Source organism: Stegodyphus dumicola, chromosome 7 (assembly GCF_044657685.1).
Source record: "Stegodyphus dumicola isolate Sdum_Otavi_A_Nest chromosome 7, ASM4465768v1".
NCBI classification, from domain to species: Eukaryota; Metazoa; Arthropoda; class Arachnida; order Araneae; family Eresidae; genus Stegodyphus; species Stegodyphus dumicola.
The window spans coordinates 31257114-31284260 of record NC_140774.1 but is presented as its reverse complement, the minus strand read 5'-3'; the positions used below and the strand labels follow the sequence as shown (position 1 = coordinate 31284260).

At 33.9% G+C, this 27147-nt stretch overlaps 1 protein-coding gene across 1 annotated transcript in view; it reads left to right on the top strand.

The window, feature by feature from the left end:
* Positions 1-27147, top strand: part of ttv (exostosin glycosyltransferase 1 ttv) — a 491560-nt gene that overhangs the window by 260077 nt on the left and 204336 nt on the right. The window contains exon 2 of the mRNA XM_035355768.2: positions 23575-23776. Coding sequence (XP_035211659.1) covers positions 23575-23776 — 202 coding nt within the window. The remainder of the gene's footprint in view (positions 1-23574; positions 23777-27147) is intronic.

Here is a 27147-nt window from a genome sequence, read left to right as displayed (position 1 = left end):
AAATATGTACGCCTGGACACTCTTTCCACGCCACTCTCCTTCATCACCTTCGGTCTTTCTTGGAGCAAAAAAGGTTAACAGAAAACATGCCGAAGAAATGACTTTCCCCCTTTAACCGAAAAGAAATTCCAATAAAATGAAAAAAAGAAATCTAGAATCCCCTAGATATATAGGGAGAAAAAAAAAAAAAAAAAGTTTTCTTCATCTTTTGCTGAGAAGAGGAAAATTAAAGAAAAAAGTAATCCCTTCAAATAGGGAAAATAAAACACGCTCCCTGTTCCCATAGACGCAGCCGTTTTTTGCATGTTTCGCTTCCTTCCATTCTTTTCATGTTACGGGATTTTTTTCCCTCTCTTTGTCCGTATATATTCTAACTATTCCTGCCGCTTTCTATTGAACTCGCATGTGTAACAAAGAGAAGGGTAAAGGCTTTGAAAGCTTTTACCTTGATCAGCTGGCAATCGATACAAAACTCAGGTCTTGACCCACCCCCTCGGCTATATATTTATGACTTTTCCCTTCCCTTTCTTTCTTTTCTCATAGAGCCTGTTCTGTTTTTTTAGCTATCTAGTCTCCATAAAGCATTCATGTGTGTATGTGACACCATCATGACGCTTTTGTCCTACATAGATTTGGTTTTTATAAAGGACTAAGGCGGTCACGGTGGATCAAATGCAACATTTTTTCCCCCCTTATGCATATTTATGTGCAAGTTTACGTTTTAGTTGTTTCATATGTTTCTATTGTTTGAGCATAAACTTGTGCACTTTGCTCACAGAAGTCCTTACCCAGGTCTTTGTTTTCGAACCGTTGATCGTAGACATACACTTCCACATGCAGAAATGTTTTCAGTGACGGAAAAATTTACGTTTTGCCATTTTTTAAGATTAAAGAAATAAGTTTACTGAAAATAACGAAATCTAACTTATTACACGTTCCTCCAGTCCCTATACTTACATATAGGAAAATTTTGTGCGCTTTATATTAAAAAAAATGAAGTACAGAATGTTTGAATAACATGTGACAAAAGCTGGCCGACATATTTGATATTAAAATCGGAAATTACAGTCACGGGTTGTACACTAATTGAAGAGTAAAATTCTGGTGTTAAGAAGTTACGCAACAGGAATTTATATGCTGGATTATTGTAACAAATTTTCATCAATCTAATTTTGTTTTCTTTCCAGCTGGGGGACCTTGCACACAGCCAACTCACAACATTACTTGCGTTGATTAAAAATGGAAAATATCTGTATTTTATTGAATTCTTTTATGATGAAAAATTATGACTCTAAAATATAAAACTTCGTGTAGGTTATAGAGACATTAGGTTTTTTTTTTAAAGCAGGAGAGATGAAAAATGAGCTATGCCCTCGCCGGGACTCGGAACGACGGACCTCTCAAATACGCGTCGAGCGTGCTGACAACTACACCACAAAGGCATGCTAAATCCTGGTGGTGGAGAATCATCATCCACCACCTTATTTATTTCGGGCGCCACTGTAGAGACATTAGGTATCTTTGAAGAAGGCGGGAGAAATACCTTATAAGATATTAATAATGTATTTTTTTCTGCTTACCAAGTGTTACAGAATTATAAATAAAAATACTAGTAAATTACCGAATTTATTCAAGAGGGAAAATGAACCTCGAATTATTATAATTTACGTATTAACTGGTCCCTCAATTCAAAATGGTGTCAGATGTCGCAAATTTTGAAATTTTGACATTTTGAAATTTCAAGTTTTGTCGTTCGGGTTCCTTGTTTTATTTTATAACTAGCAGCTACGCGGCCAGCCTTCGTATGGCTTTTAAATGTACCGGAAAAATGCTTGGAAACACCAAACATTAAATTTAAAAACTGCGCAGAATTTTAATCTTCAAAACAACTTCACAAAAAAAAAAAAAAAAAAAAAAAATTACAAGGAAATAAACAATATCCCTTAATACAAATATTAATTATCCTAATAAATAAATTAACCAACTTTCCGTTGCCTTTTCTCAACAAACATCCAGTATTTAAGAGAAACATTAAATTTAAAAACTGCACCGAATGATCGCCCTCATTTTTCCAAGTGGCAACAGTGATGATTTTCAACAGTCAGCAGTTCAGTATGCAATTGAATGAAAAACTGTTGCCAAAACCGCATTTCTAAAAGAATGAAACTATTCAAAATGATACGATAAAATCGAAAAGTTAAAATTAAAAAAAATCTGATTGGAATTTTGAAAAAATCGCTTCGAGGTGCACTGGCTCTTGTCTAGATGCACCTATATTCCAAATTTCGTAGCCCTGGGTCTATTAGCTTGCGCGCAGAACGAACGAAAGACACACAGACTCTTTCTTTTATTATATGTAGAGACAAGTACAAAGGGGAGATATATGCGTAGGACCAACGGTTGCGAAAATAAAAGCCAGGTAAGGACTTAGGTGAATAAACTTACTTGGACTTAGGTGAGGACTTAAGGTGAATAGTGTGAAAATGATACAGTAAATGGAGAATTTTTATTTTCCAGTAATTTTATTTATTCTCTTTTTACTTCCTTGTACAAGCCTAACGAAATCGCTATTTGTCCTTGTCATGCCTTAATGTTTGTTCACTAGTCGAATTGCTTGTTTTTGCGCAGAAACTCTAATGTTAATTGTAAAAACATTTTTTTTTTTTTTTTTTTAAACTCTATTTGGTGTTGTATGTTTTTGTATTGTTACAACTTTTAATGAAAGATGCTTTGAGTTTTTATGTATTTTTGCCTTGCCGCGAAGTGAGAACCGAATTAATTGAATGGGAAATAAACCTCTAATGAAATTTGAGTAAATAAGTTTAAATGAAATGCAGCAAAAAATGTGTATAATTTAATTTAATAGGCCGTAAGTCATGTGGTTTGCACATCAGATTATTTATATTTTCGTTGAAGAGCGTTTTTAATGCTATTTCGACCATCACTATTTAAATTTAAGCATTAATAAGTCATTTATTACTATTTTTGCAGACTTTTGTTTAGTTCACTCATGGTGTTTGTCGCTTAATAAAAAATTTTTATCGATTTTTCCTTACTTGCTGATAAGGTATCGAGATCAAATATTATCTACACAGTGTGAATAAAAATTCAATTGATAAAGATGGTTTTTTTCCCCCTTCCTTCCCAAAATTCCGTTTAGATTTTTTTCTAAGTTTTATACTGAAATGATTTTATGTCCATATACCTTCGTTTAATAAACAAAATAAGACATCTCAATAATTGAATGTTTGCAATATCAAACAGAGCTGGGAAGGGTAAACTTTTAAATGAAATTTTTAACTTAATTTCTAAATTTTGGCTTTTTGTTAAAAAAAAAATTGTCTGTTTTTTTTTTTTCAAGCTGTTTGATATCCATTATTTAAAAATTTGAAAACGTATCAGATGTAAAGTTTTAAAATTTTCACGAAATATAAAGTAAAATTCTCACCCTTTAACAAAAAAAAAAAAAAAAAAAAAAAAAAAATTCTGGACGACCGATGCAGACTGAAGCAAAAGGGTGAGGGGGGAACGGCACTATCTTAGTTACATAGTTTCAAGGTTATGTTGTCATTTCGTCACACAATTCTTGTAGTACTTCCTGATAAGCCATCGAGTTCAAATTTTGTACACACATGTTTGTGGATGGCAGTACAATGTGGTGAAGCTATTTTTTAAAAAATTCAATGTAAATGTTTTTAGCCCAAAGGACATTAGCCCAGAACTGTTATTAATTTTGTTTTGACATTTTGCGTTGACAACTTGAAATGTCCGTTTCACTTTTCAAAATGTTGCCACCAAATATTATCGCCTTGTGTTATATTTAAAGAAATTAATTAATGAAGAATCGGCATAAATGTATGTATGTTTCTCGCATTATGATAAAACAAAGTACGTAGAGCCATCAAATTTTGAATAATGTAATCCCTTCACCGAATATGTGCATCTGGAAGCCTTACTCTGGAATTTGTTTTATTATCTATTTCATATTTTATAAAAATTTAACGAAGTTTTGATTAACAAACTTAACGCTTACAAAGGGAGCAATGGCAACACTGTACGGGAATTTTTTTTTTTACTATTATTCTCTCCAGCGCACGAGACTGTGTATCGGAAATTCTAAAGGATATGCTCATTTTAAAATTATGTTGCCATAATTACTGTTGAAATGAATTTTATGGTGTAAGTGCTAAAAACATGATGTTTAGAAAATAAAGGTAACCCACAAAACGTAAAAAAAAAAAAAGTCCCTTTAGGCGTAGTATAGAATCTGAAAACTTTTTTTTTTTTAAATATAATTTTGAGGAGAAACGAATTTTTGCACGTATTTTCGTTTAGCCAACAAACTAAGCATCTGAGAAATGTACTGTTAAAGACATTGGATGAAGCAGAAAAAATGCCTTTTAAACGAAGTTTATGTGATCTTTTAATGTAATTTCTGTGTGTGTTTGTTTATTCACAAGAAATAATGTTTGATACAAGAATTTTTCAAATGAACGAATATCAACTGCAGCACATGCGTCACCGTTATTGCATTCTTCAAGCTCTGTCTGAGTATCGGAAGGTCGTTTTTGCATATGTGCATTTGCTTTTAAGACAATGGGACGCCGGCCATAAGGTATCGTTCAAGGGAGAGCTTTACGATCGTAAGTGGCATAAACCGAGTTTCGTTGCTAGTCTGAGACCTTTCTACATCACTGAAATTGAATTGAATTTGTCACGTTAGCCTGCATCGGGCTCCCAACTATTTAGTCAGTTTGTATTGTACAATTTTTTACTGAATGTAAGAACCTTATCCTACTGAGCTGACTACATCCTACTGACTTGCAAAATCTGCAAATTTAAGCAATATACATGAATTACAAAAACTGTGAATTCTGAATATAGACTTTGAACTGTGAATTCTGAATATAGACTTTGAACTATAGACTTTTGTTGGAACTACAAACTACTCTTCATCACTACTATTTCTTTTCGTCGCATATTATATTCAAAATTCCGCACATATTTTAAAGAGTTATGTCATATATTATGTTAAAAATTTTTGTATTACATTCAAAATTCTGTACGTTTATAATTATGCTATTTTATACATTATGCTTCAATTTTTTTTCCTTCCAAACTGTGTATCATTGCAAATTATGTATTCATTTCAATTATGTATCATTGCAAATTTTGTATTCACTTCAAATTATGTATCTGTTTGCTAATATGAACTGTGAATTCTGAATATAGACTTTGAACTATAGACTTTTGTTGGAAACTACAAACTACTCTTCATCACTACTATTTCTTTTCGTCGCATATTATATTCAAAATTCCGCACATATTTTAAAGAGTTATGTCATATATTATGTTAAAAATTTTTGTATTACATTCAAAATTCTGTACGTTTATAATTATGCTATTTTATACATTATGCTTCAATTTTTTTCCTTCCAAACTGTGTATCATTGCAAATTATGTATTCATTTCAATTATGTATCATTGCAAATTTTGTATTCATTTCAAATTATGTATGTGTTTGCTAATATCAATAAACGGCTGGGATTACGTAGTGGGGAGACGGCGCTAAACCAATTAACCAAATGGTAAAGGCGTGGTGCCCGTCTTCCCCGTTCCTAAATCCTAAATCCTAAATCACTGAAACTGAAATGTGGTTTTGGCCTATATGTTCTAGCTATTCAACGTTAAGCCGACTCGGTAAAAGAATCGACCAATCACAGCGAAGCAAATACGAACTGACATTCTTTCGACGATTTCGTTGAGTGAGCTTCAGTCACACATGCGCAACTTTACCTTCCCTGATTAGCTAGTGCTTTACGCATCTTTTGGTCTCTTAAATTTTCAAATCTCTCTTACCTGGATTTCTATTTCTGGAGACATCTGAAGAGCTTTGTTTATGAGTTGCAGATTGACTATCTTGTCGTCAGAGTTAGTATTGCGGCTGCAGAATTACGTACAGTAATTTTTTGTAAATGTCTGTGAGTCAAAGGACTATTATTATTCAAAGGACTCTCGCTTTTACATTCCATATCCTTTCACGTGTCGGTTTATGAAAATGGTTCCTTTCTCCGTGTTCTGTCACTTTTTGAAATTTTGACCATTTTTCCTGCTATGCCGTGTATATATTATTTTTATTAGATTGTTGTTTGAGATATTTCTTTCTCTATTTCACTTCAAAGCAATTGTAGGGGTATAGGTCGAAAGAATTCCCTATAAAACAAGTACATTTCAGTACATCTGTCAGAAATGTAATATTTTTCAGCATAAGTCTCAAATGTGCGGAATGCTCATGAATTTCAGTAGAAAAAATGAACTCCCTGTTCTATCATTTTCAAATACCGAAATCAGCTACTTCATCATTCTGTTTGAAAATATTTGTTAGAACTGCGTTAAAATATGCATATTTTTGCTTTTTCCATTCCCGCTTAAGGAACAAAATAATAATAGTATAACAATAATAATAATAATAATAGTAATAGAACATAATAATAATAATAGTAATAATAGTATAACAAATTATTATGATGCGAGTATTTGTATGCAAGATTTTTATGTCTGAGTTTGGAAAGGAAAAGAAGGAAGCTTCGGATCTTTATTTAAAAATCCATTGCCATCTTGTACTTCATATTGTATTTTTGAAAAAGACATGTTTTTCCTGTTTCTGTTTTTCTTGTTAGATTATCAAAAGCTTAGATCATATGTTTAGTTAAAATAAGTTTATCAAAATAGAAAGGTTTCATAAAAATTGGCATTTGATGCATTGATAGATTTGCCCCATTGAAAGTAATTGTTTTGGTAAGTAAGTAAGAATTGGAGGCTCCCTTCAGCCCACCTGGACACGAGTGTTCCCATAGCTCAAAAGAAGGGGCCCCGTATCACCACAAACGAGGGCAGCCAGTAACCCAGCCACCCCCAAACAACAAACAAAAATACTAAATCAAAAATAAGTAAGCACATCTAACACAAAATTACAGACCAACCAACAAACAAACAAACAAACAAACAAAAAAATCCATAAACACAAATTCACAACATAGAACACCACAGATATCTAAAACCCGTATAAATGTAAAATTCAATTTTAACAGAAGATTCCTACCAGCGCCCTATTTTCATTGATAAACTTCATTAGAGCACTATATGATTTAAAAACTTTAAAATTAATGACACTTGCATTAAAATCAGTAATGTTAAAAATCTGTCTAATAGGGGCTGTTAAACTACAATCAACCACGAAATGCGTAGCATCACCATCAACTTGACAACTATTACATAATTTATTTTCCTGCAGATTAAATTGGTTGAAATAGAACGGAAACCTACCATGTCCAGTTAAAACCTGATTAACATCAATATTGTTCATACATTTCATTTTATTTGTGATTTTAATTAGTTGCATAAATCCTTTGTTTTTATGTGAAGAGAACCACTGTATTTTCTATTTGTTAACGTAAAATTTTTTCATTCTTCGAATAGCAATTCTCTTCGAACCCGTTACTTCAATATCCATTGCACTGACATTTGAGACCGCCTGCTTGGCCAGGCTGTCGGCCCGCTCATTGCCAATAAAGACTATATGGGCTTTAACCCAATGTAGCTTAATATTTAAATATGAACTCAAAAGTTTCTAAATGACTCTTAATTTCGACAATTAATGGATTGAAATTGTCTGGGCGGGAGAGCGCATGGAGAAGTGACAGGCAGTCAGTGTAAATATTTACAGACGTGGGTATAAACAAGGTATTTTTAATCCATAATAAGGCTTGTTTGAACGCTTCACTTTCTGTCTGGAAAACTGAATTTAAAAAACAACAAAGGCAACTCCTACGCTCCTTCCGACCCCAGAACCATCTGTATAAATATCAAACACATTAACAGTCGGATTACTTTTATCAAAAACAAAACCAAATCTATTGGAAGGATGTATTAAATGAATATTAAATTTTTCAAAAACATTCTTTGTAATTAAATAATCTTCATACATTTTCAATTCCATTCGTTCAGTTCTAAATAAAAATGTCGCATAATAAAATTTGTATAAAATTGAGAGAGGAGGCAGCCCAGCCAACACGACGGCCTCGGTAGGCACCGTTCTAAAACATCGGGTTAAAGCTAAACCCCAAGCTCTCTGAATACTGTCTAACTTCATCCGTAATGCAACCAGTTCCCCTGCCCTGGATCCCCAGGCTCCAATTCCATACATTGAATTGTTTTGGTATCAGTTTATCGTGAACTGTATCAGAAGGTTAATTGACTCAGGCGTTAATTAATTGCAGAATAAATAATGGTAAATGCATATTTTCAGTGTAATATTTGATTATGCAACAATGCACAATCCATATAACCGATTAATTTACCTACATTTTTTTTCGTATCCATATTTCTTTTTTTTTATTAAAACATTCCTTATGCTTATAGTTTTTGCTGCATTTTGCTTTCAGTACTTGTTTTATATTATTTTCACTGTTCTTTACAATTCTAATTTGTTTCGCTTTTATGTGTCTTAAAAATATTTTCCCTTCTGATTACTCAATATTTTGTCTCAATATTTTGTTTCTTTTTGATTTTTTTACCATTACAGTGCTATGCATTTTTTTGATTAAAATATCATTTTTATAATTCACTTAACTGCAACCTGCTGAAGAAGATTTAGCATATACTTTGTTTCCTTAAGCATTAAGCAGTAAAAATTTACATCGGAGCCACCACCTCTTGTAAGAATAAAAAGCGGAAGTAAGAAACTAATAACATAAGAAAGAAAATTTGTATAAAACATAAACAACAACGCCGCCCATCTTCGTTACGAATCATTTAACCCTTCTACACACTTACTTTAATAGCTTTCTAATGTTGCTTTGCTGGAAACAGCTACCTTACCTCTCCATTTTGTTAGTTGTTCGCAAGAGAAAAGCAAAAAACAGCAGCAAACGATCCGAACGAAAGCATAGCGCCAACACTGCAAGCTGTGTGAAGGAGAAGCTATCAATCTTCCACTCGTTGCTTTTTTATTTTTCCCCTTCCGGAAACTAAGTTATTTTCTTATGTTTTTATTTCTAGTTATATCTTATCTGTAGTGTTGAAGGCGAATCAGCGAAAGCTGTCTGAGAAAAAGAGCTACGTCCTTTAAGATATTAAAACATCAACTTTTTGTTTTTAGTAAATGTTAATTTTAAATTCTTTTGTTTCAGAGAAATGCAAATGGCGTGAGGAATTTTTGTTTAGCTCTGAATTCTAATGCATTACATATCCTTAACTTTGGAATCTTTGGATGTTAATTGATTTTATGAAGTTTAATGTTATTTTATGCAGCGTTTGCGATGCCTTGCACTTTTTTTTTTTTTTTTTTTTTGTTGAATTTCGGCACTATTTGCATTAACAAAGTTTTGAAATCTTTTTTTTTTTTTTTTTTTTTATTTTATTTATTTGCTTAGATTATGATTTGTAAGTTTGCTAGCAACCTAACACATCTTTAAATTTTTAAAGGCCTTACCGTTTTTATTGAAAATTCTTTTGAAAGTAACACGATTTTCTTTTCTTTTTGTAATAAATATTTTTATAAACAAAAGTACGGAATTATTGTTATATTCTTCGAGGTGGAACAAGGTTTAACGAGTGAGATATTTTGAGTTTCACATTAGAAGCATCTGTAGTTCAGGAATTTGATTTTTGCACGTATTGTTATGTTACATTATGTAATCAGATAGCCGTCTGCTCGTTTAAACTTGCATGTAGCAAATAGCCAGTTTTACGACTAGTTGTCATTTGGCCGAGACTTTGAATTTGCCCTTGAAGCTCTAACTATCTGAAAGCTTATAGACCAAGGTCCTCAGCCAGGAGGAAGTTCCTTGCGGGGAAGAATTTCATAGTTTCAAGAGGGGGAAAATGAGGTCAGCCTATTGTTTAGCTGTTAAGTGTTTAGTTATAATTTATGAATATAAAAAACTACTTTTATTCAAGTTTTTGGTATTTATCATCATTTTCTACACACTTCGTTGTTGAATTTATAAAGCATGTTAAAAAAATCATCTAAATCTAGATGTATATATAAATGCATATGTTATTTTTCAAGTTTTGGAAAGGGGAAAAGATCTAGCAATGGTGAAAGGGATGCATGGGGCTTGGGAATCCCAGCTGTAGACCAACACCGATGTAGCGATTAAACGATATCCCTGATTTAGTATTTGTATCTGTCTCTTCTGAAAATACATATGAAACTATTTCCCACTTAGCGATGAGTTTTGTCATTTTTAGTGAAAACTTTAGATAAAAATTTTAGTGCATACCTGTGTAATGAGTATTAATGTCGCATTCATTTGGAAATGATGGTAGTAAGCCTAACTCTAATGTTGTGGAAGCTTTAAAGTGTGTTTGCCAAAACTGAGGTTAACGTATTAAAAATTAAACATTGTTTTTTCAGTAAACATTGCTAATAAGTAATTAAACATTGCTTTCAAACTAAGATGAATACAGTATGCAAGAATAAGTGAGGACTGAAGAAAATACAGCTCTGGAACATAAAAGTATTTAGCAATGTTTGACTTGGGATAATGTTTTCTCTTTATTAACTATCTATTTCCAGAGAAGAGACAATAATGCTTTAAAATGTAGAGCTTTGTTAAACTCTTTTTAACTTCATATTTTTGTTGTGTGGGGAGGGGGAGGGGGGAAGGGGCTTTTAAAGTCTTGAACTAAGTTCGTAAGTAAAGGCAGATATTTTAACATTTTGTAGCATTATTTTGTTCAGTTCTTAAACTGCGACCGTGAGAAAGGTATTTAGCCTTGAAGAGCTTTATAAGCACTCTGAAAATTATTTTAAAATTCAATTAAGCCATGCTATCGATTTGCAGTACTACCATCCCCATTTATTTTTAATCTTGGTTAAATCCTTAATAATCATTAAATCGGGTATTGTATGTACTTCTTTAAAATAAAATTGCATATATTATTATAATCTAATCAATAAAAGACTTTTAGCATCATATCTTTGCTACAGAATATTTGTTTGTAGTTATAATTCATATTTCTTTTTGTCTCTGAAGCAAAAATAATGTGAGATGTTTCTTCTCTAAAGAGTGAGTGAGTAAAGGATTTTTTAATCATCTAAGTGTTTTGAGCCTTATCAAAGCAACGGTACTCTGCAGCTGTTGCAAGACAGAAAAAAAATTAATATCCAGTCTTTCATTTATATTGATGATTTCAAGCATGTATTTGTTTTTGAATTTTAGTCTTTGTGTCGCTTTCACCTACCGCGTATAAAAAATGCAAAGGAAATTTGCAAATGGGTTCTTTGTGATTAATTTTTGATGGTCTTATTGAAAATAGCAAGCTTAATTTCTAAGATAAATGTTCGAATCTTATTTTTGCCATGGCAGTCGAACTTTTCATTAAAGAAGTTGTTTTATTCATGCACAAATGACTCAGAATATTTGATTTAGATAGATAAATGTCTCATAGTATAAGATTGATATGTTGATTGAGATAAATGTCTCATAGTATAAGATTGATGCATTGATTGCGTCTAATATGGTATGTGACAAAGGATGACTTGAATCAGTAAAAGTATTATTATTATTATTATTATAGAAATAATAATAATGATAATTATTATTGTTGTTGTTAGCCTAAAAGGAGCTGTAGCAGTATGTACGTCTTCGTTATCTGTTCATAAAATATATGAAAATCACTAAATTCAAGAAGGCGAAAACTAAGAAAATTTGTTGCATTTTCAAGAGATACTTTTAATCCAGAGACATTCTGTAACATTTTGATTACAGTGAACAATCAAACGATAGTGCATATGATTTTTCAATTTTTTTTTTTTTTATTCTGAATTTATACAGTTACGAAATTTGAGTGGATATTTTCGATTTTGCCCCTTATTCCAACCTTATGTTGCCACCTTTTACAGTCTTATGAATGAATAGTGACAAAAATAAAAAAAATCCCCGTAGGTACATTGATATATATGTAATGAAAGCACAATTTTGGGTGCACTGATGTAAGAACACTGAGATGTAGATGCGTAGCTGTGTTATTAGCGTAGATAGTTGATGTTTAGAGCGTCCATCCATTTTGAAGAAGATACAGTCGAGCCGGATTAAATTTCATATTTATTCAAATTCTCATCTATGGCCAAAATTCACCTTGTTCATTTCTAGAACATTTCTGACACTATGGCAGTGGAAGAGAACATAGATGATAGCAGAAGCGTCTGAACATGATGAAAGCATAAGCAAGAAGAGAGGGAGTGTCGCAGTACTTCAGAAGAAGAAGGGAGGGAGTCAAAAAAGGTTTTGGTTTACAAATTACTTTGACTGGGCAAGAGATATCTGCATTAAGAGTTACGTAAGATCGCATGATTAATTTGAATGACGCAGTTTAGACTTCTGGCGCTATTTCTAAGACAGAGTGAGGAAGTCCGCAAATTAAGCAAAAAATAAAACAGGTTATAGCCAATTAAAATTAGAAGTTTGCTTTCATATTTTTTATCTTACATATATAACTGTTATTAGATACTATTTATTATATCAGTTTCTTGATAAATCTTGAGAATTTCTGCTTTTCGAAACTGAACTCACGGTTTTCAGAAAGTTGATGTCATTTAAAAAAGTAGTTTGAAGATCATTTGATCTGAAACCTTTCTTAAAGCATAAAAGGCTTCTGAAGACTAGGAAATTTGAAAGGTCTTTTCGCGAGAAGTGTCGCAGTATTATTCAGACCAGCGTCTTTGCCGATGCAGCTTTTATTTCTATCCTGCCAACCAGCGTGCGGAAGTTGGGACAAAAATGGGATTTCCGCTGTCTTGTCTGGCAATATAAAAGCGAAGGGATTTGGGGAGATTCGGCATCGCCTTTTCTCTATTCGTAACACGTGTTCCTTATCCTGCGAGAGGAAAACCAGTCTGGTAATTGAGGATGCGCCAATCCTCCCAACATCCGATTGTGGGGTGCCCGCAGCAGGGGAAAAAAAAGGCATCTTCTTCATTAAGGGATTAGCCGCTCGGGGGAAATTCCTAGCTGCTTTTAGCTCCATGTTATTCTTTTTATTATATTCTATTAACTCATCTCAGATAGAGTTACATAGCCGGTCTTTATATTGGCTTATGAGAAGTACATAAGTTACACTTTGCCTAGGCCGGAAATATGCTTCATCCTCTATTATTTTTTGTGTAATTTTATAGGCTGTGTAAAACATTTTTTTCACATTGTGCATTAGCTGCTTGTTACTTCGTTGAAGTACATTTTTTGCAAAATAATACGTAGACATATTGTTAAAATATTAGTAACGTTGTAGAGACATTAGTTTATTTTGAAGCCGGAAAGATGAAAAATGAGCAACGCCGGGAATCGAACCACAGATCTCTGGAATACGCGCCCAGCATGCAGACCACTACACTAAGAAGGCGGGAGAAATACCTTATATACTCCTCCTTTTAAAAGGGCAACTGGGGTTTTTAGGAAGACCAATCGCCAAATCCTTGGTGTGGAGAATCATCATCCACAACCCTTTTAGTTGTGGTTATTTCGAAGCCGGACAGATGAAAAATGAGCAACGCCTTCGCTGGGAGTCGATCCACGGACCTCTGGAATACGCGCCAGCATGCAGACCAAAGCAGGACAGATGAAAAATGAGCAGCGTCTTTGCCGAGAATCGAACCACGGACTTCTGGAATACGTGCTTAGCATGCAGACCACTACAGCACGAAAACCCGCTGAGAAGGCGGGAGAAATGCCTTATAACGTATCATGTGATTATTCTTCAGCTAATGAAAAGCTGATCGTGGTGAATAAAATAATAAAAAATAATGACGAAGTGAGCAAGCAATAAATAAATGCTTGAGTAAATAGAAGAAAAGGAAATTGATGATATATTAAAATAATAAAAATTAGTAAGTAAAAAGGGGAAAAAGAAAATAAATACAATTTTAAATATCACAATAACGTTAATTTCTATCTGATATATCAGAATAACATCAACTGCAATTTAAAATTCAAGCGAATTGCGAACTGCGATTTTGTAGCGCTGTGATGTGTGTATTTTGCAACTGTAATGAAAGATATATTGAACCTTTACACAAAAGAATGACGTGAATCCCATATTCAGTTGTTTTCATTCATGACGAGACTGAGTTAAATAACAGATAGAATTCCTTTAATAGTAAAACCTAAAAGCTTAAAGCTTAAAATTATACATCAGCTAAACAGTTTCCATCCTTTTTTCTTTAAATGATGCTACTAATTATGTAAGGTAGTTTTTTTTGTTTCAATTAACCAATGATTAGGATTTAAGTCTTTATTATAACTTGAGACACATTACGTTATTTTAGATGCTGGAAAAGGGAAAAATGAGCAATGCTCTCCCCGGGATTTGAACCTGTACCTCTCGAATACACGTTGAGTGTGCTACCGTTGCACCAAAAAGGCATGCATTGGAAAGAAGGGAGAAAAATACCTTATATACACCCCCTTTTAAACTGGAGACCCAGTCACCAAATCCTGGTGGTGAAGAATTATTGTCCCCCACCTTTCTTAGTTCGGGCGCCACTGTACAGACATTATGTTATTTCGAAGCAGGAAACATGAAAAATGAGCAATGCCGTCACCGAGACTCGAACCTTTGGAATACGCGCGGAGCGTGCTGACTATTACCCCACGAAGGCATGCTAAGAAGTCGGGAGAAATACCTTATATACTCCCCCTTTTAAAGAGCGACTATGGATTAAGGGACCCCATTTCCAAATTTTGGCAATGGAGAATCATCATCCAACACCTTTTTTTAGTTCGGGCGCCACTTATATACTCCCCCTTTTAAGAATGAACCAATCGCTGATTTTTCATGTCTCCAGCAGCAAAAATCCTAATGACTCTACATACTGTAAAGAAAACTGTCATCTGTTCTCTTTTCTGAATGCTAAACGTGCTTTAAAAGCATAAACAGTGTTATACAGTATTTCTTCAGTTACAGTGTTTGTAAATGATGTTACTGAGATTGAACATTTTGTGCAGTCAAATCCTCCTCAAAATAATGTGATATTAGGTGACAAAGCAAAGTTTTCACATTTTGAGTATTTTTTGCACTATAAACTTGTACTGCAAATTATTCGACTATCGCCCACTTAACTTGCGCTTTTTTGTTGCGAAATTACCAAAGAAATTAATTTCTAATAAACATGGAAATTACTTTACGAAAACTTTTCGCAATCGACGTAGTTGAAAATTCCATCTTTCTGCATCCCACGCGAACGAAGCATCCCACGCGAAACTCATAAAAAACCCAACTAAGAAAATTCATAACTGTAGTCGACAAGTTCTGAGATAGCACGATTTTAATAGAAAATGCCGTCTTTCATTAATAGATATTCTGTCAGGTATATAACTGAATTTTTATCTTATTTCTTTGTTCTCAATGGTTAAAAAATATCACCATTGATAAGAAGATATGAAAGGTATATTTATCACATTTCGCTTTTAAAAATTTTGCGTTGGCGGATCGAATATTGTGAAAAGATGAAGATTTATGGGAAACAGATTCTTCTTAGCTTTTCTTTTTGTTTTTGAAAAACTACTCAGATAACTTTAAATTCTTGTGTAAACTGTTGTAAATTTCATATGCTAGGATTTGAAATAGCGCTTGTGTGTTATGTTTCGCTATAAGATTGTCCGAAATGTATACACGGCATACACAGAAAAAGAGTGCTGTTTTAAAAATTCGTAACAATACGCATTTTACACAAGCACAACACTCGCACTTTGCACAGGCAGGAAACATGAATCGACTGAGCAACATTTCATTTGTGCCGCCCAGACGGTAAGGTGGTTAGCGACGCTGACTGTCGTACCGAAGTGCCCGGGTTCGGTTCGAATCCCGGAAACGGCATGTATGTTTGTAAATGTATAATGCCTGTGCGGCATGGGGCGCTCAAAATATGCGGCGAGCCGAAAATCTTCTCCAGAGGCTGGTTACTTGGTGAGCTCAGTTCTTTTAATTTTATATGTTGGTAAATTGTGTATTTTTTGCTTTAAAAGTGATCGAATTATGTTGTTTCTGTTAAGCTTTCTATGCGTTTAGTTAATCTGCATGTAGTAGTTGTAGAATTATCAACAATTTTAAAATTGTTAAAGTGGTACTAAACCTAACGAAACCACCAGTTTTTTTGCATTTAAAACTCTTGGTAGAATAGTGAATTAAGTCAGTTTCTCCACCAACTTCAGTGTCTCTCTGCTGAGTAGGACCTAAAGTAAACTTAGGTTTTTGCACCGAAAAATCTGTCTTCCTGCCCACTGGCCCAATTGCTTGTTTATTTGTATTTTACAATTTTTAATGGAGATTTTTTGAATTTTTATGTATTTTTGCTTTGCCGCGAAGTGAGAACTGAATTGATTGAAAGAGAAATATATCTCTAATGAAATTCGAGGAAATAAGTTGAAATGAAATGCAGCAAATAATGTGTGTAATTTAATAGGCCTTTAGAAGGAAGTCATGTAATCTGCACATCAGATTTCTTTCTTAATGTCTTATTTGCAGTATATTAAATAAGAACTAGGGAATTTTACTTAACTTTGAATTTGATGGGCAGTTTTAATTTTGTAAAAATTTATTTCGAGAAATTTGAACCAAGAACGTATTTTGATTGTCATCTTTACTTACATAAACTCAAGAAGTCTAATATCGTTAACATCTTTAATTTAGTTTCCAAAACTATGTGTGTCGAACTCTAAATAATTTTTCATAACTTTAGTAATATGCTCTCTATGTATCTAGTAATGGTCACCGTTGGAATATTTACGGGGAAAAAATATATATATATAATCGTATAAACAATTTTTTTTTGGGGGGGGGCTCAAGCTTTTATCCAGTGGTCTTTTATATCTAATAGTGTATCAATAGAACTATGTATTGTAAATAATCTTTTTCTCGAAAAAATATGTTTTTTTATAAGCACATTTGTTTATATTTCTGATTCATTTAAAATTAAGTAAAAACCCGGAATTGGAAAATTATTAAAAATCGATGGCATTAATGCTGTTAAAGTATATGTATCAGCAAATATATGTAAACATATACTCGTATATAAAGTAAGAAATTTAGAACTGATATTTCACAGAGACCAAAAGTTGAAATTCATAATTAATAAATTTCAAATAATCTTATAAATGCAACAAGGAATTTTAAAAAGAAAGTTAAAACCAAAACTTTTTAAACAAGCAAAACCCGATTTCAAAAAAATTAATGAAATATAAAGAAAAATGAACAAAAACAGAAGAGGAATTCAGTCAACTTCAGTACTACTTCGTCAAGAGGGAGGAAAATTGAAATCTCTCTTCTACAAAAAAACACTTGCTTTTCTGTATCCAGAATCAGCCGATGAACCATTTCAATGTGTTTTAATTAAAATAGTTCGTCCGAAAATTCTAGTCTTTCCCCAAGCAAGGGAAAAAAAAAGTAAATTCTAATTAGAATAGTTAGAATAAATAACCTTAAATAAAAAGAATTCTATTTTATTAAAAGTATTGAAAACGAAAGTGAAAAAACAAAATACTTCAGTGAAAAAAATTTTAAATCAAAATGTTTACTTAGATAATGTAATGAATTAAGAAGTGAGTGAATTAATAAAACATAGTTGATATGTCATTAATAGTAATTTTTCTGCAGCTTAATGCGCGAAATACTAGCCATGTTTATATTTTGTTTTCAAAAGTATTGTTTTGTTAATTATAAACCATATATATATATATGTGCGTGTGTAGCTAGATAAGAGAGGTCCCGAATGTGAACACACATACATTCTAAAATATAGTTTTGAGTCTTTTCAGTGTGACAGTCCAAGTTTTCAAATCTTATCGGAAACAAGAATTTAAAAGAGTTATCATTTTCGAAATCCGCTGCCTTTGAATGTGCTCTCTTAACATACGTACAACTATATATCTCTTCTTTTTTCACAAACCTAAGGTTGGAAGCTTTCAGATTTTGCCGAGAGGTTGCGCTACGCAAGTCTGTCTCATCTGATCCCTTCCGGTAAATTCTTCGGATGAAACTAGGGAAGCGTGAAATTGCACCCTCCTATTCCTCCCTTTCCACTTTACCGATCCACTGTCATCCGGGATCTCTACTTGTCAACTGAAGTGAAGAAAGATTCAAAAGATAAATCTTTTTTTCTTTCTCGATTGTGCTACCATTTTGGTGTAGCTAGTACTTCCATATTCCTTTGATGTTGCAAGCTTCTCTTTGAGTCTCTTCAAAGAAAGGCGGGAAACTGTTCTGATGTCTTACTTATTCTTCTGTTTTGTGATTGTTTTCAACATTTGATGTTTTGTCTATTTAATGTTCTGTTTCTGTTATTTTTTAGCATATTCTATGTTTGCGTGTTTTTTTTTTTTTTTTTTTTCCCTTTCCATACTCAAAAAAGAAATAGTTCTTAAAGCCTTGTCTGCGAGAATTTTTTCTTTTTTTTTTTTCCCTTGGATTTCGTTTGGCGTTTGCTTTGCGAACAGTTGACTGTCATCAATGAAAGCAAACCTTAGAATATCTTGCGGATATTCGTTGAATGCAAATGTTTATTTTATATAAAGGTAGTTCGAAAAGAAATTCTTGTTACTTTTTCCTGCTGTGCTTTATTTGGATTAAGTGATTCGTATTCCATTTTACAGAGTCAATAATTATTAAAGCATTTGCTGTAAGCCATATCTGCATCTTTTTTAAAAGTGCCATGAATATTATGTGTGGTTATGTTTGTGAGGTAGTAAGACATGCGTCGTACTTTGGTAATTTAATGTATAATCCCTCGATTCAGCTATCCAAATGTCTAGATTTTGACTACAGGCAAGAGCACGGTTTGTTTTTTGGTGATCTTAAGCTCAAACAAGGGAACTTCTGCCTCCGTACTCTCGCTCCAAATTATCTTCTCTACAACCAACATCCGAATCAAAAGAGGGAGGATCATAATTTGTGTACGATTTGTTGACTATGGATCATTTGGCCTCAACACAGTTAAAAACTGTAAGATATTACCCGAGATTACTATGCTGCATTACTATACTATACTTCTCGACCAAGGTCAATCAGCATGTTGACAGCGATGTCGTATTCCAAAGCAAGGTTTGTTTCTTTCAGGGGCAGGAAAGGCAATTAACGTTTTCAGCAAAACTCTTGTTTTATTTACTGTATCAGGTGTTACAATGAAATTATTTGCGACATTACACATAGTTTATCCAAGACGGGTGAAAACATTAACACTTCTGGTGGTTAGGGTCAGTGACCGCCTTCCACAGAACACATCCCTACAAATCAGTCTCTATGGTACTCATGGAAACATTTCTCTTTTTCAAGCAGAGTGCCGCATTTACACGGTGTTCTTAGAGGCATTTTCTTCGTGCTGCAGAGTGCACATCGTCGTGATGTTGTCTTCGATGGCTGGTGCTTATTTTCTTGAAGACAAATTGATGCATCAACTACTGGCTTATGTTTTTTTAGTTCCGTCTAGTGAGCTACAAGGGAACTTCAGAAACGGTCAGTCTTGAAAATCACTCACGCGAGTGAGTAAGACGTTCAATAGAAAAGGTGGTTTGAAGTAGGTAACCACCGCCCTTCAAAGAGTTAACCACTTTCGTGAGTAAAGGGACGTCACTGTCTCGAGTGCCGGAAAGACGTTGAGAAAGCATAACCTTCTGTGTCTACTGACTTTGGCATTACCTGATGTGCTGTTGTGCTGTAACAGTAAGCATATTCTATGTACTGTTCAACACCGTCTATACACTGTTCTGCTGTAACAGTAAGCATAGTCTATGTACTGTTCAACACCGTCTATACACCGTTCTGCTGCAACAGTAAGCATATTCTATGTACTGTTCAACACCGTCTATACACTGTTCTGCTGTAACAGTAAGCACTCTTGTCCGGATACCGGTTCTTCTAAACTGAGTTCTTCCAAGTTCTATTTCCCTACGATACCGATACAAACTCATCTTCTCTACTTGATAATTTAACAGAATTTGCTAACCCCCCCCCCAAAAAAAAATAAATGCAGTCGGTTGAACCATTCTTCTTCTGAAATCAAATAATATTACATGGTCCTGACATACTGTTATTCTTCCCCGTCCCTCTTCTTTGGGAAGTTAAAATTTCTATCTTGAGAAACTAAACGCTGCTATTCATTCTACCGTTTTGCTATGTGATACATATTTTAAGTAGATAAAATATGTTAAATGAAAACGAAAGAAAAGAGCGAATCTCAGAAAAAATATACAGAGGAAAAAAGAAGTATGATGCCTCAGTTCAACAACATTGAATAATACGTGATTGGACTAGAATGATGGCAATAGCGGGAAACTTACCCCCGACTATGGATGGGTAACGAATAAGGATGTGTATGTTGTGTGTGGATCAAATTATTCTCTTTCTTCATGGAATATATATATATTATATATATTATATGTGTGTATATATATTATATATATTATATGTGTGTGTGTAGTCGTATTTGCGTGGTTAGAATAAGAAAGCTCATATTTTATAAGAATAAACGAAACCTGGGCGAATGTTGCCAAAACGTCCTAGTAAAAAACGGAAGCATTAAATAAATAGTACAAGTAAAAATATTTCTTGGTTTTTCATTTTTCAAGCACTGCTTTCCAATTCTGTCGAGATTGAATCCATCCTTCCAAAAATGGATATATTTATGTCTCCTTTCATTAACTTATCGATTTATGCTGCATTCTTCCATGCGTGCTTTCATGTTTTGTATCCCAAACCTTTAAATGTTGTAGGAATTCAAACGATTTTCTTTTGAAATGGTGCAATTTTTGATTGAAACTGCATCTTTAATACCACTATTTAATCAAGTTGGATAAACGCGAGGTAAATGTGTGCAGTCGTCTGGTTTTATATTTTTTAATGTCGATAGAATTTTAATATCAGTTAGATTTAGTGTTTAAAGCTGTATTATTACTGAAACAGTATGTTAATAATTATACGTTGGTTTCCAAAAGTTCGGCAACAAACTCAATACTGAAGGTAACTCAAGAAATACGCAAGTAAATTGGTTGAAATGTAGTGATAGTATTTATCATATCACTTGTAATTTAAAAAGGCAAGAAAATGCTTTACGGAGGATCGTACATCTTGTGATATGAACGGGAACGTAAAATATGCCAAATTCAAAAATTAAATTAAAAAAAAAAATCTCATTAGTGTGTATGATCAACTTGAACAGCAGTACAGACCTAACAAAGAAGTCTCATGCTGTTTATGATGATGCAATGAACTGATTGGGTAGAAATAGATACTAATGACAAATTGTTTCAATGGATGCTACCCCTATACTGCAAAAGGTAAATCATTACTTGAAATTTGAGTTGCAATTTATGATGTTAGAAGTAGAAACCCTTTGTAGTGTAGGAGAGAAATGAAATTTTCTCAAGCAGAGTAAATTTTTATAAATTACTTCACAAGACACTCTTACGGAAGACCTGTTGAAACGTTTAAAAAGACCTTCTTAAATATTCGTTAATTTAAGAGACAATATTATTTTGCTCGGTAACCTGATCTCTAGAAACTGGAAACGTTCGCCATACGAAATGAAACTGCTGCCCGTTTCTTTTGTGTTCGGACAAAATAGACGAAATGTTACAACTCACCGACGAAGAGTATGAGAAAGATGTTACCTCATTCAAATTTATGTGTTGCCAAGTAATGCTCAATTATGAAAACTTGTTCTGCTTGAAAAAAACTCACCTCCATGTTTCACACAACAAACGGTTCTGAAAGTTAACAGCCTAAACTCAAAATGAAATTTCAAGTGTTTTTTTACTCGTAACACTATAGCGTTATCATCCCTTGAAACAGTTTAACACTAATACGCATTTTGAATTATAGAGTTTTTGAAATTTTCATGTGCGCGATTTTCGGATCACCCGGGTTTATTTCATGAGCTAAGATTTCTTATAATTAGCATAACATTAACTCCTCTCCTTGTTGAAATGTTACGAAACATGCTTATACTATGCAAAATATCGATTAAGAGAATAATTTGTCGTATTACTAGTGTTATAAAGGAAATCTTTATTAGGTGTAACTAAAGCAGTGGTTCCCGAAATGTAGATCGAGAGAAAATTTTGATAAATCAAAAAGGTACTTAATTACGCATATTCAGTGCTAAATTATGCACACATTATAAAAGGTACTTAATTACACATAATAATTAATAAGAAAATTTCTTCCTACGTAATTACGCTTATTCGCCTATAAATATTAAATTAATAAATAGTAATTATGTATATATTATTATTTCATTATGACTCTTTTTTCTGCCCTAAGAACCGTCCTTTTTTCTTTTTCTCTGCCTCAGCGGCTACATAAAAATGAGACGAAATAAATCGTAACTGCATGTATGCGGGTCGCTGGATACACTGTGCTATAGTAACTACTTGCATTTATCGAGTGACGGGAGAAAAGCTTGGTATTATGGATACGGCTTTTTATTGAGTTTTTTTTAATTATTTATGTAGGATCATCTTCATCTCGGAAAATGCAAATGCAAATTCTTTTAATAAGAATCACCGTATTTACCGGGATATTTGTCTTCCCTCGCGTCATTTTCCTTCTAGTTTTTTCAGGATATGATTTAGAAACTTCTGGTTTGTGATACCAATGTAAAATTTGTGCACAAATCCGAAAGTACGTATTTTGTGTAAGTAAAAATAATGTTATTGAAATTGGTATGCCATTTAAATAACATAATATAACAAAATTAGTGACAGTATATGTTCTTTAGTGTACACTACGTAATTTTCCCCTCGAGGCATGTTCAGTATTAAGCTTAATACTAAAAGTAGGGATACACGAGTAAATACAGTACTTACGGTAGAAAATGAGTTGAAATATAGTCTAAAAATGCATTATCACAGTCCCGATACTCCTAGCCGGCACAAGCCTATTTGGCGCACAAGAAAGCAATCACAAGGAAAAAGATATAAAGTCCAAAATCCGAGTCTCGGTGCCGAATTCCAATTCTGTCTTTGTTCGTATTTATAATCTTCATTATTGTCTTTGCAAAATCTCTCAAATTTGAGTAGTTCCTTTTAAAATCTTCATTAAAATTCTTTCTATATTTTTCTCTTGCACTTCGAGTAAAGCGTACATTCATCGACGAAGTGCCTGGCGTCCTATATGATTTTCTTTAATAGTTCTACAGTGTTTAGATGAGTATTAAGGAAAGAATTCGTGATAGATGAAAGAAATCTGAATAATACCCCTTTCCTCCCGTTATTGAAAATAATGTCAGGACTAATAAACAGTTTTGTTGTCAGTGAGCGTTTTATATGCGTCATGAAATTTAATTCTCTCCACTTATATTTATACTTGGTTTGGGAGAAAAAAAAATGACTACGCATTTATTTACATTAAAAAAAGTGTTAAGTAATTTTCTCGAATTGTCATTTTCAGTTTCACTGTTTTCTATTACCAGTTTAAAAACTTCTACAGCTGAAGTATTCTTATTTTCAAATAAACAGTGCTCTAACGGTTTATTATTTAGATTCGGAGAACTCTCACTAATATATTTTGTTGTTATTCCAGGTTTGACTACCAGGTACTTCTGCAGAACGCCACTTTCTGCTTGGTGCCCCGAGGACGTCGGCTTGGCTCCTTCAGATTTCTCGAGGCTCTCCAAGCGGGTTGTGTGCCCGTTCTCTTAAGCAACGGGTGGGAGTTACCATTCAGCGATGTCGTTGATTGGACCAAGGCTGCCGTATGGGCTGATGAGAGGCTCCTGCTGCAGGTGAGTTAAGAGATGCATTACTGTTATTAAAAAGCAAAGCGAACATTTCAGGAAACCCTTTTATGTATTATTCTTTATTGATCCGTGTTATTGACGCAGTTTGTTTCCGTCAATCTTACTTTCCGTGAGAGTCATGTTTGAAAAGTGATAAGTGATATCGACTAGCAGTCTACTCTAGCCAGTCTTATACTAGCATAATCTACTCATAGCTAAAGCGTCATTGCATAGTTCATTAATCTTAATTTGTTTAATAATTTTGGGGATAATACATAATTTTGTAATGAATTATAATACGTAGTACAACCACATCTACCTTCACGCCGTGAGATGGTGAACGGTACCAAGGTGAACCTTGGTACCGTTCACCATCTCACGGCGCTTGTCTGACACGTTACAGAGGGTTACGCTCACATCGGCGGAGTCATCTGGAGTGATGTCGCACTCGATTGTCATGGCTGCCATCAGACTGGCGTCGTACAGTGTTCAGCGATGAGTCCCGCTTCACTCTTGAAGCAGATGACCACCGTGTTCGTGTCTGGAGAGGACCCAATCAGCCTTTGTTTTACAAAGACATACAGTCATAACCCCTGGTGTGATGGTGTGAGGCGCTATTTCTTTTGACAGCAGGTCATCTTTAGTCATCCTCCGTACATCTTTAACAGCTCAACAGTATGTTGATAACATCCTGCGACCGGTTGCATTACCCTTCATGGCACGTCATCCTGGGGCCATTTTCCAACAAGATAATGCCGGGCCACATACCGCTCGCATATCTCTCGACTGTCTCCCTGCGGGTGATACTCTTCCTTGGCCAGCAAGGTTACCATACCTTTCACCAATCGAGCATGTCTGGGACATAATAGGCCGCCAGATTCGGGCACCATCAGATCTGGAGCGACAGCTGATAAATGCCTGGCAGAATGTGTCGCAGGATGACATTAGGAACCTCCTAGATGCCTAGATGAATTCATGCATGCATTGCGCCACGGGCGGTTCGACCAACTACTAATTTGAACACTCAATAGGTCATTGTGAGCCGTGAACAGATACTATGATTTTTTAATCATTATATTATTATATGTGTATGATCACATATTCAAATTCGTCAAAAACAACCACATCCTTCATGGTGCTTCGATATTTTTTGCAAAAGAGTGTATAATGATTGCAATAGCATAAGCATATTTTAGAATTCTCCTTTAAATCGTTATTTGTTATTTTTCTTCCATCAATTTTTAGCAGAAGGTTTATTTCGCTGTATTGTTTTTGTACAGTAATAACTTTTTTTTTTTTTTTTTCCCCATTTTTGAATGTATGAAAAACAGAATTCAACTTTACCTGTTTATGCAAAACAAAACAGAAACCCACTTAAATTATTGTAATTAAAATAGTTTCGCATGGTATTCTTCAATTAGTTAGCCAACAATTACCGTTTGTTAATCGATGTTAATTATTCTGTAACGTAATCTATTCTTTCGCAACAGATTTTTCTCTGGCCTATCAATTCCTGCTTACAAGGAAGCTGTTGGAGTGAGAAAAAGTAGATAAATATGGTTGCCAGCAATCACTGTGAATATAAAATAAATGCCAGTTCTTCAAATTTTTATCATTAATCCCATAAAGTGGAAGATTTTGTGTAAAAATAAAGCATAAAGAGAACACAAAATGTAGTACTGATTCGATTTTTTAAATTATTTTCCTGGTCTTTCATTTGCAACTACAGTCATAAAATCCAAATATGCTTGCGCGACTGCTTTTGCTGACTGGATTACGCGGCCCGATACCGTATAGTTTGGATAAGCATGTTTCGTGAGATAGTGTTCCCCGCCTCTTTTAAGTAGAATTTAACAGTTAGGGGAAAAAATGGATCAATTTCATCAATTACCATATTATATCGAACAGTAGATGCACATTCTCGACTGCGTTCAGATGCTTATTTTTCAATTTAGCATTTCTCCACGTATAGCCGAGTGGTTAAGGCCGCTGAATGTTGGCAGTTCGACCTGGATTCAAACCCAGGCTAACGGGCTGGCTGCATGTTCGGATTTTTCCTGGTTTTCCGAATATGTAACGTGAATGTGAGCTAGTTCGCCTTAAAAATTCCTCCACGGAGGCTAATTTAATGTGGTTATTGGACGGCATTGAAAATGTCTTTATACAAAGAGTATCGGAAAGACATCATTCGGGACAGCGCAGCTCGAGCAGTTGGTGCAAGTGAAGTAAAACATTGTTCGACCCTTCAACAAAATGTCATATTCTGAGCAAACTAGATTCCTTTTCGTCATAATATGACATCGTGATAGAAATTGTTAGTTAGATTAGGAGCATATCCCTGCCGTGCCCCAATCTCCATATTTGTCATATTTATCGCCTTCACACTTTGCTGTTCTCTCTTATCAGCATGCTTATTCGAAGTCAACATTTTTCAGATAATATGCACTATTCCAAAACGACACGACGGCTAATCTATGACAAATACCAGAAGAGGCATACTACCAATGCTTATAAGGATATGAAGAGTTTTGATAGATATAATTTCGGAGATGATATTTTCAAGTTCGAAATAAAACCTTTACCAACAACGTCGGAGGGTTTGCTCTAACCATCGCTGGCATCTTCAAAAAACGGTTATTTATTTATTATTATTATTTTTTTAAATAGCCTAAAGGGGTAGTTTGCCCAGAAGGGCTATTAATTTCATTTTGGCATTTTGCGTCAGTTTACTATAAATTTCGGTTCACTTTTCAAATTATTGCCACCAAATATTAGAGCCTTGCATTATATTTAAAGAAATTAAATAATGAGGAATCTGCACGAATGTATGTATGTTTCTCGCACTGTGGGGGGGGGAACGGTTCCTAGAAACATCAAATTTTGAATCACATAGTCCTCAATTCGAATATGGGCATTTGGAAGCCATAATTTGAATTTCTTTTATTATTTGTATCTTAGTTTGTCAAACATTAAAGAATTTATGATTAACAAACTCGACGATTTCAAAACGCGCAATGGCAGCACTGTACGAAAAAAAAAAAAAGTTTTTTTATGTCCGGCACGCAAGACTGTGTATCAGAAATTCTGAAGATATGCTCTTTTAAATATTTTGTGATATTGCTGTTGACTGGAATTTTATGGTTTTAAGTGCGAAGAACATGATATTTAATAAATAAAGGTAACGTTAAAAAAACGCCCCTTTGTGCGCACTATAAAATCAAAAAGCGTCAAGTTTTTTTTTTTTTTTTTTAGCCCGAAAAGCGTTAACCCAGAACGGCTTTTAATTTCGTTTTGGCATTTTGCGTTGAAAACTTTAAATGTCGGTTCCGTTTTCAAACTGTTGCCACCAAATATAAATGTATTATTATATTATATTT